Raw genomic sequence first — 19,508 nt, forward strand, 5'->3', positions numbered from 1 at the left:
GGCTACATCAATTTTGTATCAGGGCTAGTGTTGACTGCTATAAGTTGAAAACTAGGAAACTATTGGTGATGCCGACCAAAAGAGTGAGCTTCGTGGGTTGTGCTCATTGGTGAACAACCTACATCTAACTAGGAGGAAAGGAACCTTGAAATTCCAAGAAAGAATGAAGAAACCAAAGATGTTTTAAAATTTTGCAATAATGGACTACTATTGATTAAAGACGCCGAAAGAAGGAACCAAAGTTTTTTTAAAATTTTGCAAGGATGGACTACTATTGATCAAAGATGTTGAAGAAAAAATAAAATACAGTAGTTTGTATAGACAAGAAAATCAATTGTACTTCCAAAAACAGTTTTGGAATTCTGACTCAAGTGATTCAGAAGAAGAATTCCAACATGCTAATTTTACTCATGCCTGATTATCTAAGAAAATCTATCATTATCCACATTAGAAATTTGATTCTAGTAATTCAAGTGATTCTGATGATGTTTCTAAGGCGGTTTGGGACGAAATAAAAAGGCGACGAATTAAAGAATCATTAAGAATCATCAAGAATGAATTTTTACTACCCATGAAGAATGTTCAAGACGTGAAATTACTCTTTTAGTTATGAAACACGATCAAGAAAGGTTGAGTCGAGAATTAGTGGATGACTCCCTCACCCACTATGAGATTGAAACATATTCACGAATCCAACAAAATGACTTCTTTGATCTCATAGCATTGGAGAAAATAAAGAAACAACAAAAGAAATCCAATGTTCATTAGGAAAAATGACTCAACATATTGATCAATTATCAAGCCATTTGCAAAAGTTCAAGAACGGACTGGTTTCATATACTGAAGAAAAAAAAAGGAATAATGGTTGGGAAATCTTCAAGATGAGATTAAAAAAATTGAATTTGAAGATGTTCATTTGGAAATAGTCTCCGGTGAAGAAAAAATCCAACAAATAAGATGGAAAGAAGTACTGGACACTGAGCAAGAACAATGACACAGTGATTGCGGTGGAAATGGACCACCAATCGACGAAGAACTTTAAGCGAATGATAAAGAAGACAATTATTCTTGATGGATTCTCTTTGGAAGATGGTTTTTCAGTGATTGGTTCTTTAAATACTGTTTTGAATGAGCTCGAAGAAAACTTCCTTTCTGGGTTTATGGTTGAAGTGTTTTAGGTTGTTTTTGTTATGATATATATATTTATAATAAATATCATTTATCGTAATTGTACATACAATCTATGGTTTATTTTTTCTCTATATATATATGTAACTTCACTCTGACTCTACATGAATAAGGAATTTACTTTTCTCTGAATTATTGAGTACATGGTATCAAAGCCTTTAGGGTTTGGAATATCGTAGTTTGTGGCTTCCTTATCCATTAGGGTGTAAGTTTAGGTCATCTTCGAGTGGCCGTTTGTCGACCCCGCCCAACTCATAAGAAGCGCCATTGCCTTCCGTCGCATTCTGTTGTCACTGATCGCCAAGAAACATTGCGCGGGAGCTTCACGCGCTGTCAAATTTTTTTTGCATAGCCTCCACGCGTCGGCAAGTGGGAGCGTGTGAAGCCTCCTATTTGACCTTCGTCTTCTGGGCTTGTCTCGAATCCTATTTTCTAATCAGTCTGTGCAGCTGGGTCCATCAAAGATCATTCGGGTTTGACGGAAATTGAAGACTATGACCTCGTTCTAGGGTATATTCTGAAAACTTTTTTGGGCGGATGCCGTTTCCACAACCTGTTTTTTGATTAATAGAATGCCTTCCTCTGTTCTTAACGGTGAGATTCCTTATCATGTTCTTTTCCTACCAAGTCTTTGTTTCCTATTGCTCCTAAGATATTTGGTTCTGTCTGTTTTGTTTGCAACGTTTGTCCTCATCATACTAAGTTAGAACCCAAATCCTTGAAATGTATCTTCTGGGGTTATTCGCGTGTTTAAAAGGGGTATCGTTGTTATTGCCTTACCCTTAAAAGGTATCTTGTTTCACTTGATGTTGCGTTTTTTGAGGATGCACCCTTTACTTCATCACCATCGAGCTCGTGTCAAGGGGAGGATGACATTCTTTTTATATATGAGGTTACCTCTCCCACATCTATTCCTAACTCTATTCATGAAGCTTTACCTCATCCTGGCTGGCGAAATGCAATGATTAAGGAGATGACTACTTTAGATGATAATGGTACTTGGGATTATCTTGTGCTGTAGGAAAGAAGGCCATTGGTTGTAAATGGGTGTTTGTTGTCAAGGTGAATCCTGATGGAATATTGGCTCGATTGGAAGCTTGCCTTGTTGCCAAATGTTATACTCAAATCTACAGAATTGATTATTCAAATACATTTTCTCCAGTTGCCAAATTAACTTCCATCCGCCTATTTCTTTCCATGGCTGCTACCCATAAATGGAATGGCCTTCGCATTAACTTGACATTAAGAATGCTTTTCTGCATGGTGATCTTCAAGAGGAAGTTTATATGGAGCAACCTCTGGGTTTGTTGCTCAAGGGGAGAGTGATAAAGTATGTCGCCTTTGAAAATCTTTGTATGGTTTGAAACAGAGTCCACGTGCATGGTTTGGTAAGTTTAGTCAAGCTCTTGTAGGTTATGGTATGCAGAAGAGTACATCTGATCATTCTCTTTTCGATCGCCAATCTGATAATGGTACAATTTTACTAGTTGTATATGTTGATGATATTGTTACTCCTGGAAATAATGCATCGAGTATTTCATCTTTCAAAATTTTCCTTCAGGGTCAGTTTCATACGAAAGATTTGGGCCAATTGAAATATTTTTTGCGTATTGAAGTGATGAGAAGCAAGATGGTATTTATTTGTCTCAACAAAAATATGTACTTGATTAGTTGTTTGAGACAGTAAAATTAGGAGCCAAACCAACTGGTACTTCGATGATGCCGCATTAGAAACTTATTAAAGAAAGAGAATTATGTAAAGATTAAGAGGTACAGGAGGTTAGTTAGGAAGTTGAATTACTTAACAGTGACTCGACCAAAGATTGCTTATTCTGTTAGCGTTGTAAGTCAATTCATGTTTTCCCCTACCGTGGATCATTGGGATGTAGTAGAGCAGATTTTGTGTTATTTGAGAGCTGCTCTTGGATGTGGGATCTTATACAAAGATCATGGACATACAAGAGTTTAATGTTTTTCTGATGCTAATTGGGGCAGGATCTCGAGAGGATTGGAGATCTACTTATGGATATTGTGTGTTTGTAGGCGGAAACTTAGTATCATGGAAGAGTAAGAAACAAAATGTTGTTTCTCGTTCGAGTTCTGAGTCTGGATATAGTGCAATGACATAATATGTGTGCGAAATAGTATGGATATACCAACTATTATCTGAGATAGGCTTCAGTATTACAGTGCCAACTAAATTATGGTGTGATAATCAAGCTGCACTTCACATTGCATCTAATCCAGTATTTCATGAGCAAGCTAAAATATTTAGGTGGATTGTCACTTCATTTGTGAGAAAATCCAAGATGGGATGGTGTCCGCAGGATATGTGAAGACTGAAGAACAATTGGGAGACATTCTGACGAAAACTTTAAATGGAGTAAGGATAAGCTATCTGTGCAACAAGTTGGACATGATCGACATATTTGCTCCAGCTTGAGGGGGAGTGTTATGATTATGTTTATAATATATGTTATTTATTGTAATTGTACATACAATCTAGGGTTTATTTGTTCTCTATATATATGTAACTTTACTCTGATTCTACATGAATAAGAAATATACTTTTCTCTGATTAATTAAGTACAGTCTTCATATTTGTTTTGCTCAGGTATAACCATTGTTTTAGTTGTAAACTGTGTTTCTCCTATGTTCCTTTGCTATTAGTATAATACTCTTGTACTTGATCAATTTTTCCCATCTATCTAACCATCGGACATCAATGTTAATCCTATTTTTTCCATTCAGCTTTATAGTTTTCTAACTTTGTGTAAATTCTTTCTACCTCTTTCTTTAAAAAAGACATCTAACCTCGTGATATGATGGAGTCTTCAATCTAGGATCAAATGAAGTAACTAAATCCAACAGAATTTTGAAATAGGGATCTTTGACTAAATTAATGAGTGCATTTCCATACAAAAATCTATAAATATCTCCACGATCACTTTTTTTTTTCTTTTGAAAAGGAGAAACCTTTTTGTTAATGTATTAATGATGTGACAAAAGCTCCTAGTACAAGAGAATTATACATTGAGTATGTAAACCATGGATCAGGAGGTGCACCTGGACATCTCAACTAGGTTGACACCTCTATAGCACCCTCATCATATCCAACTAAGCTAAAAACCAAAACAAAGGAGTAATGTCCAAAAGCAAAATAAAACTAAAAGTACAAAGAAATACAAATACAAGGACTAAAAAGACTAAATAGATTAAACAGTCATTTAAAGAAGAGGGGGTGTCAACCTAGTTGAGATGTTTGAGTGTGCCTGCTGATCCTAAATGGTTTCTTTTTGTTTAGCTCTTTGTATAAACCTTTTGTACTTTGAGCTAGAGACTGGTTTGCTTTTCAAAAAAAAAAAAAAAAAGAACATGTCGTTTTGGTATTTTCATTCTAAAGTTTATGCTAATTATTCCATCCAAAGTATTTGTTTGAATTGGAATGTTCTTATTTCTTCGATTTAAATCACATATCGATGAAAAGCTTTGTTTCCATTTCAAAAAGAAAAAGAAGAAAGATCTTGTATTTATATTACTAGTTTTCTCTCTGTTTTATTGCATCGTTCTTGGTATTTTGTATTTGAGCGTTAAACTCATTTCATTACAACAATGAAAAGCTGTATTTATATTTTTCTAAAAAAGAAATATTGTTTGAAAGGAGCCATTGCATTTTTCATGACAAGCCACTTCCTTTGTTTGACTGTTATAAAATTGTCCGTGGCGAAGCTTCATGGTGCTCTCTCACCAAGTTATTTACAGATTACTCTATTCAAGATCTTATTTTAAGTTAGAATGCATTTATATCTTCATTTTCTAGTTTGTAGTTTCTGGTTTAGGCCCACACTCAAGTCATGTGATTGTATTCGTTAGTGATGTAAGAAGAATAGGGGTTAATTGGATAATTGGTAATACTACATATATATATGAAAAGAAAGTATATTCTATTTGAATATTAATTGGCAAGCTTGACTGAGCAGTTTTTCTTCGTGTCTAGACATTCTACGGACAATGAAATCATCGGAGGACTCAAGTATATATGACAGAGTTGTTAATGCTATTTTTGATGAAGAGTCATTAGTTATGAAAGATGACAGACATGATTGTGGTACTGCCACTATTCAGTACACAGATTTGGGCACTGAAGTTCGTGATCATGTTATTGATGCCACAAGGGAGATGTTCAGGCTGCATTGTGCAAAGCATTTAGAAATGAGTTCTATGTATTTGTTGGATAGCTCTACGCAAATCAATAGGTTTTCTGTTTAATCAAACTGTTTGTACTCTTCAAGAAATTCGATAGTTTGCTTCTTACATTTTAGATTTGGCTGATCTTTTCAAACAACTTTTGAAGGAACACGGTCAAACTTTTGAGCCACGGAGGAGATATACTTGAACTTTGTCACGAGCTGCGTTTACCTTTTCTTAATTGGCTTGTCTTCAGTCAGGTATCTGCTTTCTCTCTCTCAAAATTAATTTACTTTTTAAATTGATTTATTTATTTGTTAATTTTTTTGAATAAGATATGAACTTCTCATTTATTTTTTTAGCTATAAAAATATTCCAAAGAAACAAACTTGTTGGAGTGAAAAAAGTCTTAAATTACCAATTGACCCAAAAGTTTAAGCTTGTGGATCTAATATTCTCCCTCACTTGAGAGCTTGAAATATGAAGAAGACCAAACAAGTGGAAATAAATCAATATTAAGTGGGGAGGAAACAACAATGCTAAATACAGGACCTCCCTGGACCACCTGCTCTGATACCATCTTAAATCACCGATTGACCCAAAAGTTTAAGCTCGTGAGTGAAGGCGAATTTAATTACATATCATCTAACGAAAAGTGAGCTAAAGAAAGTACACAATATCGTGATCCCATAATATAAGAATATTAGAAGGAAAAAATGGCTGGGACAAAATCAAAACCCTCCACCCGAACTCCATACTTGTCTTCAAATTATTCGTTCCTTTCAAAGCCAAAATCTGAAATCATGGATTTGACTGCATTAATCCTAAAAAGATTAATTCAATATGATAATGCCAGCTCAACTAGTAGCGATAGAATGATCATGCTTGCACTAGAAAATGATTCACTTGATGAATTCTGTCTTCGGATTGTAGGGGTGTTCCTTGATGTAACTTCTTGATCCTTTTGTACTCGTGTATATTTCAAGGGTTGTTTTTAGTAAATGTCGCTTTCATGCATCTTAGGATTCTGTTGACAGCTTACATGTGTTCCTCCTAGGGAGCCTGCATAAACTGGCTGACAACATTCACTGCAAAGGAAATATTAGGATAAGTAAATCAGTTTACTTACAAGGCGCTGATATTATTCTTTATCAACTTCAACTTGATCATTAGAGTTTCCTAGTTTACAGTTGAATTCAATAGGAGTATTAGCAAGATGATTTCCGAATATACTTGGCTTGGTTAGCAAATCAAGGGTGTATTTTCTCTTGGACACAAAGATGCCTTCTTTCAATTGATGAGATAAGTGACAGTGAGAATGACATCATCCCAGAGATAGGAAGGAAGAGAAATGGATAACATAAGGGAACAAGCAACTTCTAAAAGGTGATGATTTTTTGTTCGGCAACCCCATTTTGTTGGGGGTGTAAGCATAGAACCTTTGGTGAACAATTCCTTTAGAGGGTAAGAACTCATTAAGAGAGTAGTTTTGAAACTCACGACCGTTATCACTCTATAGGATTGCAATATTTGTATTGAATTGCATTTCTCCAGTGTGATAGAAGTCCCGGAATGTGGGGGTAACTTCGGATTTGTCGATGATCAGGAAAACCCAAGTAAGACGAGTATGATCATCAATAAAGGTCACAAACCATCGTTTTCCGGAGGAGGTAGTGACCTCGGATGGTCCCCAAACATCACTATGGATAAGAGTAAAAGGTCGGGTTGGCTTATTGGGTTGCGGGGGAAACGAGACTCGGTGTTGTTTAGCTTTTATGCACACATCACAAGTTAAGGAAGAAACATCAACGTTAGACAAGAGGAAATAGGTATTTCATATATTTAAAGTTGGGATGGGCTAAACGGAAATGTCACAGTATACGATCTGTTTTAGAAGTGGTAAAGTAGGAAGATAAAAGACTCGTCTTAGAAATATTACTAGAGGAGGCATCATCATCAAGTAAGTAAAGACTTTTATTGTGCTGGGTAGTGCCAATCATTTTCCCCGAGTTCAGGTCTTGAAAAGAAATAGAATCATGTAAGAATGTTGCTTTGCAGTTTAATTAATGAGTAATATTTCTAATCGACAGAAGATTATATGAAATTTGTGGCACATGCAACACATTGTGTAATGAGAACCCGTCAAAAAGGAAAATCTGCCCCTTCCTGGCAATGGGAGCCAAGGAGCCAACAACAATTATTATCTTCTCATTCCCAGCACACGGAATGTAGGATATAAAGTGTTCAAAAGAACCGGTTAAATGATCTGTGGCACAAGAGTCCAGGATCCAAGGATTCTTACCATCAACACTAATGAGACTAAAGGACTAAGGTATACCTGACTGGACAAAAGCTCAAAGTGTGGTTGGACTAGCATTCTTATTCACATAGAAAGATGATCAAGCATGGAACTAGGTTATCAGATTCTCATAATACACCGGTATAGGAGTGTTGGATGTCATCCCTAGGGTAGCCTTAGTTGTTGCAATCTGTTGACGAAGCCCTTTCAGTTGCTGTTGAGCTATTCCTAAAGAAAAAGAGGAACCTTGCACGTTAGGGTTGGAATATGCCAAATATTCACCAACTTCAAATATTGAGTGAATTTGAGGGTTCCTAACATCGAAATGATAACTAAGGTCAGTGGGTGGCAGGGCATCTAGATTTGAAGGGAGAAACGGTGGTGGCCGGCCAGAATTAGGTGGCAGAACATGAATTGGGGTGTGGGGAGCAATGTAGGCCACGAATGAAGAATAGGGTTGCACAGATAGGATGGTTGAAACTTTCTGAGGAAGATGGATCGGCACACGTTGCTCTAGCGACGACACGTGGAGGCACGCGCATGAGAGGGTTTTGGCGGCGTGGACAACAATATAATTGACTGGAATACATTTTTTGATGTTGTCTGAAGGCAGCGGAACCATTTATCCATGGCAGCACCGATCTGAGCATTGACGTCGGCAGCGACGGTGGTACTAAAACTGGTGGCTGTCTCTGTTTGATTTCCATCATTAGTTGTGTTGTTAAGGGTTTGTTCAATGTCCCGCTATGCATCCACTTAAGCTGGTGGTTGAAGGCAAATTTAATTATATATCACCAACGCTCTCCTTCACTTGTGAGCTTGAAATATTTGAAAGACCCAACAAGTGGAAATCGATTTTGCCTCACTTGTGGGCTTGAAATATTTGAAAGGCCCAACAAGTGGAAATCAATTTTAATTGGAGAGGAAACGACAATGCAGGGGCTTGAAATTGGACCACCTGCTCTGGTACCAAACTGAAAGTAGAGACAAAAAACACACAAATTTACCTGGAAACTTGAGCATCGGGAGAAAAGTCACGATATTTTTCTTCTTATTATTTTCTGATAAAATTTTACAATAGGTACAGTGAGGAATAATAAATAGAATACATAAGGGAATAAAAATGGAAAAGATTTAGGAATTAGGGTAAATATTTTTGTAATCTTTTCATAAATACCCTAAGGGCCAAGCCCACTAATTCCAACAAGTCATACTCGTTTGTTAGAAGAAAGCTTTCCATATTACCGTATGGGAGAAAACCAAAAAAGAAATAAAAAGAAAAATCTAACCATATGATTTGTATTTCTTTTCAGTCATTTCTTTTATTTTTTTCCTTTGTGCATCCACTATGTTAGTAAAACTTTGAATTGTACTTTTGTAGAACATGAATTGATTTGTTGATTTTCTATTCAGAAATCTTCATTTAAACGATATGATATATCGTATGTCTATAGAAGAGCAATTGGACATTCACCTCCAAACCGATACCTTCAGGTACTCTTTTACTTGTCTTGTGGTCTTTTATTTTTGTCTTTTTACTTTCGAGAGAAAAAAATTACTTTTAGCTTAAGTGTTAGAATTATGTTTTTGGTAACAAATTGTCAAATAAGGAGGAAGTTGACTATTGGGTCATGAGAGCTCATTCAATTTACGAAGAGCATTTGTCACATGGAGATAAAAAATAACTTGATTTAAAAAAATCATCTTTTTTTTGCCACATGACATGCTTTTAAGTGGGATACATGGCGATGGATGTAGTGTAGCCAAGGTGATGTGTTCTAGCGTGCAAGTGCACACGGTCAAGTTATAATATAGTAAAACAACCAGTAAAGGCTTGAGTATTATCCTTAGGGATCAATTAACAGTTAATATTTAGCTATTTTAGACTTGAATTGACTTTAGCTAAGGAAACAAAATCGGATGTTGAGCAATTTGTAAAAGTAAAATGAACTTGACAAACAACAACTAAGTTCAGAATAAAAGACGTTCTCTCAACTTTATATGATATTTCTTTAAAAAACACTAGCAAACACATTAAATCTTATAAAAACAACTCTAAATATAAGGCTAAATATGCACTCTTTAAGCATGTATCACAAGGACGCTCAAGTAACTTTTGTTTACAAATGTTGAGAGAAAAACGGGCAAAATTATCAACTCTAGTAAGCAGGAACTTTGGGGTTAGGTGGACATTTTGTACCAATATCATTTTTTTGAAGACAGAAAGCTACATGAAGTTACAAAAGTCCCATTCCTCAGCGGGGTGGTGCTGCTCGATTGCCAATTGGTTAGATAGCATTTCATTGGGTTTAAGTTTCTTTGGCATGGGGTGTATTTTTTTAGGCGTTTGCTTCAACTTGATTTCCAGCCACTTCTTTTTGCTTTAATCAAGCATCTTCGTAGCATTTTTGGAGCATCTTTGAAGGGCATGTATCATTGGTGGTCGATTCTTCTTGTCAAATTGTTACTAGTTGGATTTTTGGGTTGAAAGGATGTTTGGTGTTATGTTTCTTAGGGCTTGTTGGCAATGACTTAAGCAAAAAAAGTTTTTCAAAAAATGAATTTTCATCTAAACGTTTTTTCTAAAAACTTTGGAAAAGAAACACACATGTAAACAGCAACCTTTTTTAAAAAATGTTTTTAGGTAAAAATTTATTTGATTTGTTATATACTAAAAGTTTTTTAATATATAATTTCAAATTATAATAAAAGAATTTGTCCATGGTGTTTTTTAAAGAAGTTGATTAACGATCATCAAGGATGGTGGTCAGGGATAGTCACCCTGTAAAATGATAATCAGAGGTTGATGACAGCTTTCGTTGGAAGTCAAACAACGGCAATCACCAAAAACTGGTTGTTGACAGTTGATTGATAAAAAACGATTGATAAAAGTTGATTGGTAACAATTACCAAAAAATGGTCAAAGAGAGTTGGCCGACAATGTTTGCTGAACAACAATCGACAAGAGTTAGTTGGCAACTGTCATTGAAAAACGGTCGTTGGTAGTTGGCCAACAATTTTTATTGAAAAATGGTTGATAAAAGTTGGTTGACAACGGTCAACAAAAGTTGACTACCAATGGTCACCAATAATGATCTACAAAATTTGGCAAAAAATTGTCAATGAAAGTTGACCGACAATAGTTACTGAACAACTATTAACAAAAGTTCGACAATGATCATCGGAAATGTTCGTCGATAGTTGGTTAGCAATTGTTAACAAAAACGGTTGATTAAAGTTGGTTAGAACCGACCACCGAAAATGGTTGACAAGAGTAACTAACAACGGTTACCAAAAAATGGTCGACCAAAGTTGGCTGACAAGGATCATCGAACAATGATCGACAAAAGTTCCATCAGCCCACATATAAATAAGGACCAAGAAGAACAAGAAAGGATCCAAAGTGCAGCAAAATATCCGTTGGGTAAGAGAGCAATCCTCGAACAACCTTGGGAAACAGATGCTAAGGGTCAGCAAATCAATCCATCCACTGATTGGACCAAAAAGTGAATATGGAATCGTTACTAAGCTTGAAGAGAGTCAAAGATTCCATCTTCCTCCAAACTCATGAAATGCAAAGCGCCATTAATAACAAATGAAGAGGCACAAGAGTCAAGCCAATATTATACCACAATCCTGAACAATGGAAACCAAATGATCAGGTATATTTGATGGCGTTAAAAGGGGAAAAGCAATGTGAGCCTTGTGCAATACCATTTACTTCCACCTCAGCTGTAAATAAAGCCTAAAGGTTCATGCGTTAATGTCTTCATTTGCCAATTTAGTATGATCATTTTGGGACAGAAGTTATTATTTTGGTCATGGAGAATGACCAAGAAAGGTTGAGACATGTTCAAGAAGATTGTAGAATCAGTCCTACAATAATTATGATGTTGAAGCTTATTCAAGAACACCTAATCTCTACATCAATCCTGAAGTATTGGAAGACATGAAGAAGGGAGTAAAGAAAATCAATCGTTTGATGGGAAGTATGACTCAAAGCACATATCAACTTTCAAAACAATGGCAATAGCTTAAAAAGGAAATAATTCAAGAAAATCAAGAATCCATCCAAATAGGCCATGACACCATGCAAGAAATGAATAGAAATGAAAATCAATGTGAAGAAGAAAACCAACCACGTGGATAAGAAACTGAGGAAAATTGGAAACTCACCCAAAATTTTAAACACAGAATAAAACATGGTCAAAACTCCAACCATTGAAGTGAAAATCGTGGACAAGAGAAAAAGGGGTGAGCAACCAAATTACTGACTCTGAACGATGAAAGTGGTATTGGCGGTGTTGCAGTCGATTGTGAAGCAACGTGGGAGATGACATGCTTCGAATAAAAAAAATTACGTATTCTGGCGAAATCACTCTTTTTCCTCTCTTTTTGATGTACAGCTCAGGATTGACTTCTTTGAGCATATTTAAGCTCATTTTAGATCATTTTGACATTGAATTGCTATCTCAAATGTATCACTGAAATCACTTACAAGTAACATTAAATTCAACGTAGTCATATTAAAACTAATCTAATTCCACAGCAAATAATGCACTTTTAGTTGCGTATTAGTGCTGCTTCTCCAAGATTCCATTAGTTTTTTCAAGTTGAGCTTGGCCTTAGCTTGATCGTTTAGAAGTTTCCATAGTTAAATTTTCTGTCTTATGCTTACACAGGATTGTGTTTATTTTTCAGTTTAATTTTGTTTCATGTGATATTGTAATTTGAGCTCTTGCTCTTTTCATTAATATCAATGAAGTGTTGTTTCCTTTTAAAAAAAAGGCAATTGAAAATTTAGGATCTTATTATACATAAAATTCAATCTCATACCTACAAGGTTAGTGTTTTTTTATAAATCTTCGATATGTTAGGAACTTATTAGACATAACATCAAAAGTTAGAGAATTTGATAGACATTTTCAAATTTTATGGATTTATTATAGAGAAACTTGAAAATTCAGGGGTATTTAGACACTTTCTAAAATTCAGGGATCAATTAAAGAAATTTAATTGTACAAGAAAACTAAGGTACTTGGAAATTTAGAATTGAGGCCAGTGAATGTGATGCTGTGAGATGAATTAGATCTATTACTCGAAGTGAGAAGGTTGAACTATGAACTAAAAGTAGCACTAGTTGGAGATATAGGTGTTGAGTGAGTTGACAATCAATTAGGGTTACCTCGGTCGAATTTTTGGTTTCATCGCAACTTCGCTGTAAAATCCTAATTTCATGTCTCTATGGTGCTCCTATTCCAGTCTTCTTGAAAGTTGGGTAACTTTATGGTCTTATTTCATTTCCATGTCCATATCTATGCTTTTCTTGGTTGAAATTTTATAAATTCAGTGCTCTGGTCATATGCATTTTGCTTGTTATCTCCAACAGGGTGATTTTGATATCATTGGGGGTACATCGGCTTTGACTGAGGCAGAAGTTATCAAGGTACACTTTCCATTGGTTTAATGCATTTGGACACCCATTTGGTGGCAGCTAGGTTGCCTAACTTTTCCATATGCCTGACTGTTTACTTAACTGAGAAAATGAAGGAGGTAGCCTAATTTTTGAAAAATAACAATTAACGTCATAACTGTTATGGTATATAGTTATAACATATGTCCTTTATTGTAATTGTACATAATGTCTAGGGTTTATTTTGTTCTCTACATAAATATGTAACTTTTCTTTGACTCTATGAATAAGAAATATACTTCTCTGAAATATGGACTACAATAACAAACAAATGTCCAAACAACCAAACTTCCAAAGAGAGATACAAAAGTAAAACAGAAAAATAAATAAACTAATTGAGGTACAAAAGTATACCAATTAATACAAATTGGGGTGGGGTGTGGAGGTTAAACAACTTCGGTACATTTAAACCATGCATCATGGAAGTGTTGATCCATAACTTGGGGTGGAGGTGGGTTCCACATCCATGGTAGGTTGATCTTGTTCTAAGCCGTGGATCCTGAGGTTGAAATATCAGGAGTCCAGATTAGGTGCTAGGGTACAAATTTGATGAACTCGGACTGGAAATTTTACTTCTGTTTGATGGGAAAAGAAAGAAATATATTAAACTCAGAGAAAAAAAAAGCACAGCCTAGGGGCATGGGATGAGAGGGCCCCCTTCCAAAGAGGAACTAGTAAAGCACAAACCAATCAATTAGTAAATGGAAGATCAAACATTTTTGGATTTTCAGCATTTATTGCACAATCTCCCTCGAAAAATTAGTGAGCTGTTACCAGCTTCTTTTTATAGATTAAACGATTCAAGTGTGGAAGTCCATCAGTTGCGAGCAAAAAAAGGGGAAGCATCTTTTCCATTGTCTCTAATTCTCCTTCACGTTTGTTCAACGTGACTTCATTTCTCCTATATAGTCATTTTCTTTCATGTGTATTTGTATTGGTTCTATCGGTAATTTGTTTTGATTTCCTTGTACTTTGAGTATTATCCTCTTTTCACTTTAAAAATGAAAAGTTCCGTTTTCTTAAGTTAGAGAGCTGGCTTTGGGTTCTTATTTTCTGTTTTAATATATATATATATATATTTGTGTTCTTTAGATGAATCATAATGTATGAGCGGTTATTGAATGTTCTATGTGAATTTGTAATTACTATATGTGGAATAAGTTGGTTTGAGATTCAAAATATTGATCGCCTTAAGTTTTGAGAGAGAAGTTGTTGATTTTTCTTTTTTTAGTACAAAGTTCTCACATTATATGCTAATATTACAGGTGACTGTGGACATTATTTCATATTTTTTTAATTCAGATTCTTGTGATATACACTTAAATCATGGAGATCTGTTAAATGCTATTTGGTCGTGGGTTGGTGTTAAGGCAGAACATAGACATAAAGTGGCAGAGGTAAATTAATTGTCTTTGTTTAAGTATTGGAATAACTAAATTTACCAGAAGCCATTAACTTAAGCTTTTTGGTTAATCAGTGATTTAATGGTTAATCAGTGATTTAACTAGCATGGTATCAAAGTAGAAGTGAAGAAGATTTTGTGTTCAAACTTTTATAGTTTTATTTCCTCCTCATTTAATATTGATTTCCACTTGGACATTTTATAAATTTCCAAGCCCACAAATTGGGGAAATGTGAAAGTATTGATACAATGAAATTTACCATAATTCATCAACTTAAGATTTTGGGTCAATTGGCGACTTAACATAATTATTTATTATAATTATTTAATTGTTTTTTATCTTATGGTCGTGCTGAAGCTCTCTTGTAAATGCAGCTGCTTTCTATGATGGTATCCTTGCGCCCTCAATCTTCTGAGAGGAAATCAAAGTGGGTTGTGATAAGGCGCCAACTATTACAGGTTAGGTTTGAGATAATTAAAGAACCCTGTAATAAGCTTTAATATATTATATGTAAGTATTTGTAACTGGATTACATTGAAGTGATGAAATGCACAAAGAAGGAAGGAACTTCTTCCAAATACTAAGAGAGTTTCAATGATCCCCTGCAATTACCACGTAGGCAACTTTAGAGTAATTAAAAAAATGTTTTTAACTTTCACCAAGAAGCAGCAGTGTAAATGATAAGATTAGGGTTTAAATACGTTAGACCTCCATTATTGTTTACATATAATAGAAGAAATAAGGGTAAAATGTCACGTGAGATTGAAGACAAAAATAAAATAGAGGGAGATATCTCAGGTGGGCCCCGCCGCAGCAGTTATATTGACAGGGGAAGTTACAGCAGCAACAGCAACAATTATATTGATAGGGGAAGTTACAGCAGCAACAGCAACAATTATATTGATAGGGGAAGTTACAGCAGCAACAGTTCTTTTGACAGGGGAAGTTAAAAGGTAAGAAGGAAGAGGAGAAAGGGGGGTTTTTTGGTAAAGAGAAAGTGGGCTGCATTACTCCTTGAGAGAGAGGGGAAGCAGAGAGTCAGGTTCTTACGTTCTTTGTTGTCTTTTCTGTTGTATTTTCTTTGTTGTGAGTTTCTGGATAGGTTTAGTGTTGTCTGATGTTTATTTAAATTCAAATAGGTGTAGTTGTTTGTTTGAACTTGTCTTTTAACTATCAGTTGGGATGTATTGATCCTTGTCTATAAGATCAATATAGTGGATATTATTGTAATTTTCTGTTATAAATCTTCAATACATAAAAACACTATATCAGTGTTCTGTCAATTGGTATCAGAGCACTGAAATCTGTGCATACTGAAGAAGATGGCTAAGAAGGGAGAAGAACGGTTGGAAGTCCTCGAACAAGAAATTTTGGAGATGCGTTCTAAGTTCAAGGAATTGCCAACAATGGAAGAGAATTTATCCTTAATTTCGAAAAGTATTGGGAGTCTGAATACACAAATAGAAAAACAGCAACAGCAGCAACAAATGGTTCTGAAATACATTGAGGGCATGATCCGGGAAAAAGCAACAGCAACAATGGTTTCAGAAGGATCTACGGGTAATGAGAGAGGTTATGAATCAGTTATAGATGAACTGGGCGAAGGATTGAAAACGAACCGGACGAATGAGGAAGACAAATCGGCTGATCGAAAGAAATTTTCAATGGCACAGATCAGAATTCATGGTTATTTAGAGCAGATCGTTTCTTCAAAATCCACAGTTTGACGGAATCAGAGAAGTTACCGGTGGCAGTAATCAATTTTGAAGGACCGTCTCTTTATTGGTATCGTTCACAAGATGAGCGGGAAGCTTTCGTTCGTTGGGAGGATTTGAAACAGAAGATGCTCATTCGTTTTGAACCATTAGGGATGGAAGTTTGGTGGGACGATTTCTATCAATTCGACAAGAGACGATAGTGGAAGAATATAGAAACAGATTTGACAAATTATTGGCTCCAGTAGCTTTTTTGCAAACGGTGGTCATAGAAGAAACCATTATGAATGGGCTTAGCCCATGGTTGAAGACAGAGGTAGATGCTCTAGAGCCCGTTGGGTTGGCCCGAATAATGAAATTGGCTTTGAAACGGAAAAATAGAGAAATTGTTCAAAAAGAATCCGGGCTTGTGAGTGTTTATGGGAGTAAAGTGCAGAATAATTTACCTAGATTGAAAGAGATCACCAATAGCAATGCGACAAATGTGCAAGGTGGGGGAAATGTGCCGATGAGAACTATAACACTTAGAGGAGTAACGGCTGCTGAAAACCGGCGGGAGGGTCCTACAAAGCGGTTATCAGATGCTGAATTTCAGTCTAGAAGAGAAAAAGGACTTTGCTTTCTATGTGTGGAGAAATAGTATGCTCGACATCATTGTAAAGCCAAGGAACAAAAAGAGTTAAGAATGTTAGTTGTAAGAAAGAATGGAGAAGAGTTAGAGATCATTGAAGAAGGCCTTGACGAAGTTGAGTGTGCAGAGCAAATTATTGAAGTTGGAGCAGAAGTTGGAGCAGTGGAGAATCTTAATATCGAATTGTCTATCAATTCAGTTGTAGGTTTGACCAACCCTAGAACTATGAAGGGGAAGGGGAGGATGAAAGAGGAAGAAGTAATGGTTTTGGTAGATTGTGGAGCTACCCACAATTTTATTTCTGAGAAGTTGGTATCTAAATTGAACTTGCCCATGAAAGCTACTACCAATTATGGATTCTGTAAGAGCAATTAAAGAAAAAGGGTGTGGAAAGGTGGAAGTATTGATTGGGGAATGGAAATTAATTGACAGTTTCTTACCTTTAGAACTTGGAGGTGTGGATGTTATTCTTGGAATGTAGTGGTTACATTCTTTAGGAGTAACTGAGGTGGATTGGAAGAAGTTAACTATGACATTTCAGATGAAGGAAAAAAAATCATTATTAGGGGGGATCCAAGTGATGCAGTGACTGCAAAGTTAGAATTCTGTATGTATAATGCCTCTTTTTTTTTATGTCTTATTAATGAAAATGAGAAGCCTTTTTATAGGCTGGAGATTACAAGAATTGTTAAACTAACTTGGGGTTGAGTTAGTTTAACTTGGAGTTGAGTTAGTTATAACTAACTCAAGATACAAAATTGGTAATTAATCCAAAACTATAAAAATGGTAATTCAAACCCCTCTTCTAGGATAAAATTCAAGAAACATCAAGAAGGGAGATGTTCTACATCAAGAAGGGAGATGTTCTACATCAAACCCCTCCTCTAGGGTAAAACTCGACCTCGAGTGAAGATTAGGGAGCTAAAGAGAAGGAATCTGGTGCATAGTAAGGTGATAAGTCGGCAACATTGAAAGATGGGCTGATTCTCATGTTTGCTGGGAGGTCTACGCGGTAAGCATTGGGGCCGAGTCTTTCCAATATTTGAAATGGGCCCATGCTTGTTGGTCACTTTGGAGTGATGACATGCAGGTAGTCTTGACTTTTGAAGGTGCACCATAACTAGGTCACCTACTTGATATTCCTTAAAGCGTTTGTGATAGTTGGCGGCTGTTTTGTAGGAGTCATTAGCAAGCTCTAGATGACTCTTGACTTCTTGGTGTAGCTTGGAGATACGTTCAGCCATTGCTTCGGCCTCCATACTGACATCAACAACAGAAGGTAGATTAGCTAAATCAAAAGTTACCCAAGGGAGACTAGTGTATACAACCTCAAATGGAGACTTCCCTGTTGAGCGATTTGCCATGTGGTTGAAGGCGAATTATTGAGAAGATTGGTTCTGTTGCTTATAAGTTAGATTTGCCAAATACAGCGGCTATAAATCCTGTCTTTCATGTTTCATAGTTGAGGCCTTGGGAGACCACACACAAGTGCAGCAGCTTATACCGTACATAAATGAAAACCATGAATGGATGACTCAACCAGAGGAAGTGTTTGGTTACAGAAAAAATCCAGCAATCAAGACTTGAGAAGTGTTGATCAGTTGGAAAGGATTACCTCCGCACGAAGCTACATGGGAGGATTGCAGTGATTTTAAACAACAATTTCCTGATTTCCACCTTGAGGACAAGGTGGATTTGGAGGAGGAGAGTAATGTTAGACCTCCATTATTATTTACATATAATAGAAGAAATAAGGGTAAAATGTCACGTGAGATTAAAGACAAAAATAAAATAGAGGGAGATATCCCAGGTGGGCCCAGCAGAGCAGTTATATTTACAGGGGAAGTTATAGCAGCAACAGCAGCAGTTATATTGACAGGGGAAGTTACAGCAGCAACAGTTATTTTGACAGGGGAAGTTAAAAGGTAAGAAGGAAGAGGAGAAAGGGGGGTTTTTTGGTAAAGAGAAAGTGGGCTGCATTACTCCTTGAGAGAGGGGAAGCAGAGGGTCATGTTTTTACGTTCTTTGTTGTCTTTTCTGTTGTATTCTTTGTTGTGAGTTTCTGGATAGGTTTAGTGTTGTCTGATGTTTATATAAATTCAAATAGGTGTAGTTGTTTGTTTGAATTTGTCTTTTAACTATCAGTTGGGATATATTGATACTTGTCTATAAGATCAATATACTGGATATTATTGTAATTTTCTGTTATAAATCTTCAATACATAGAAACACTATATCAGTGTTCTATCAAAATACTACTTTGACTCCTGTATTTTCTATCTTGGTTCATTTTGGTCCTGGTAGTTTAAAATGTTCATTTTGGTTTTAGTGTTTTCAACTTTTGTTCTATCTACTTTAAAATTTCCATTTTGGTCTATGTATGTTAGAAAGTGACCCCTTTTGCCCCTTAAAAGTGGGAAAGAAAAATGAAAGGGACCAAAATGGTTAGTTTTAAAAAGTATAGGGACAAATTGACATTTTGAAAGAACAAGAATCAAAAGAAGCTGAAGATATAGGACCTAACTTAGTATTTAAACAGCTTTTCATCATGTTCATGAACATTTAACATGAACTTGTATCTCTATAATTTCTAAGGAAGAAATTGTGCTAC

General features: G+C 35.8%; 1 protein-coding gene across 9 annotated transcripts in view; it reads left to right on the forward strand.

Moving 5' to 3' along the window:
• LOC101207000 (eIF-2-alpha kinase GCN2) overlaps positions 1-19,508 on the forward strand; it is a 61,419-nt gene that overhangs the window by 32,268 nt on the left and 9,643 nt on the right. For 8 of the 9 annotated variants that reach the window (XR_004217599.1, XR_004217598.1, XM_011658252.2 and 5 more), the window contains 6 exons: positions 5,186-5,444; positions 5,543-5,636; positions 9,089-9,169; positions 13,065-13,121; positions 14,414-14,545; positions 14,926-15,009. Coding sequence is in view for 7 of the 9 variants with exons in the window: in XM_011658252.2 (XP_011656554.1) it covers positions 5,186-5,444; positions 5,543-5,636; positions 9,089-9,169; positions 13,065-13,121; positions 14,414-14,545; positions 14,926-15,009 (707 nt within the window). In the remaining 2 variants the exon portion in view is untranslated. Of the gene's footprint in view, positions 1-5,185; positions 5,445-5,542; positions 5,637-9,088; positions 9,170-13,064; positions 13,122-14,413; positions 14,546-14,925; positions 15,010-15,349; positions 19,465-19,508 lie in introns of those variants that run through there. The other variant, XM_031887739.1, reaches the window with a different exon arrangement.

Source organism: Cucumis sativus, chromosome 6, assembly GCF_000004075.3.
Source record: "Cucumis sativus cultivar 9930 chromosome 6, Cucumber_9930_V3, whole genome shotgun sequence".
NCBI lineage: Eukaryota > Viridiplantae > Streptophyta > Magnoliopsida > Cucurbitales > Cucurbitaceae > Cucumis > Cucumis sativus.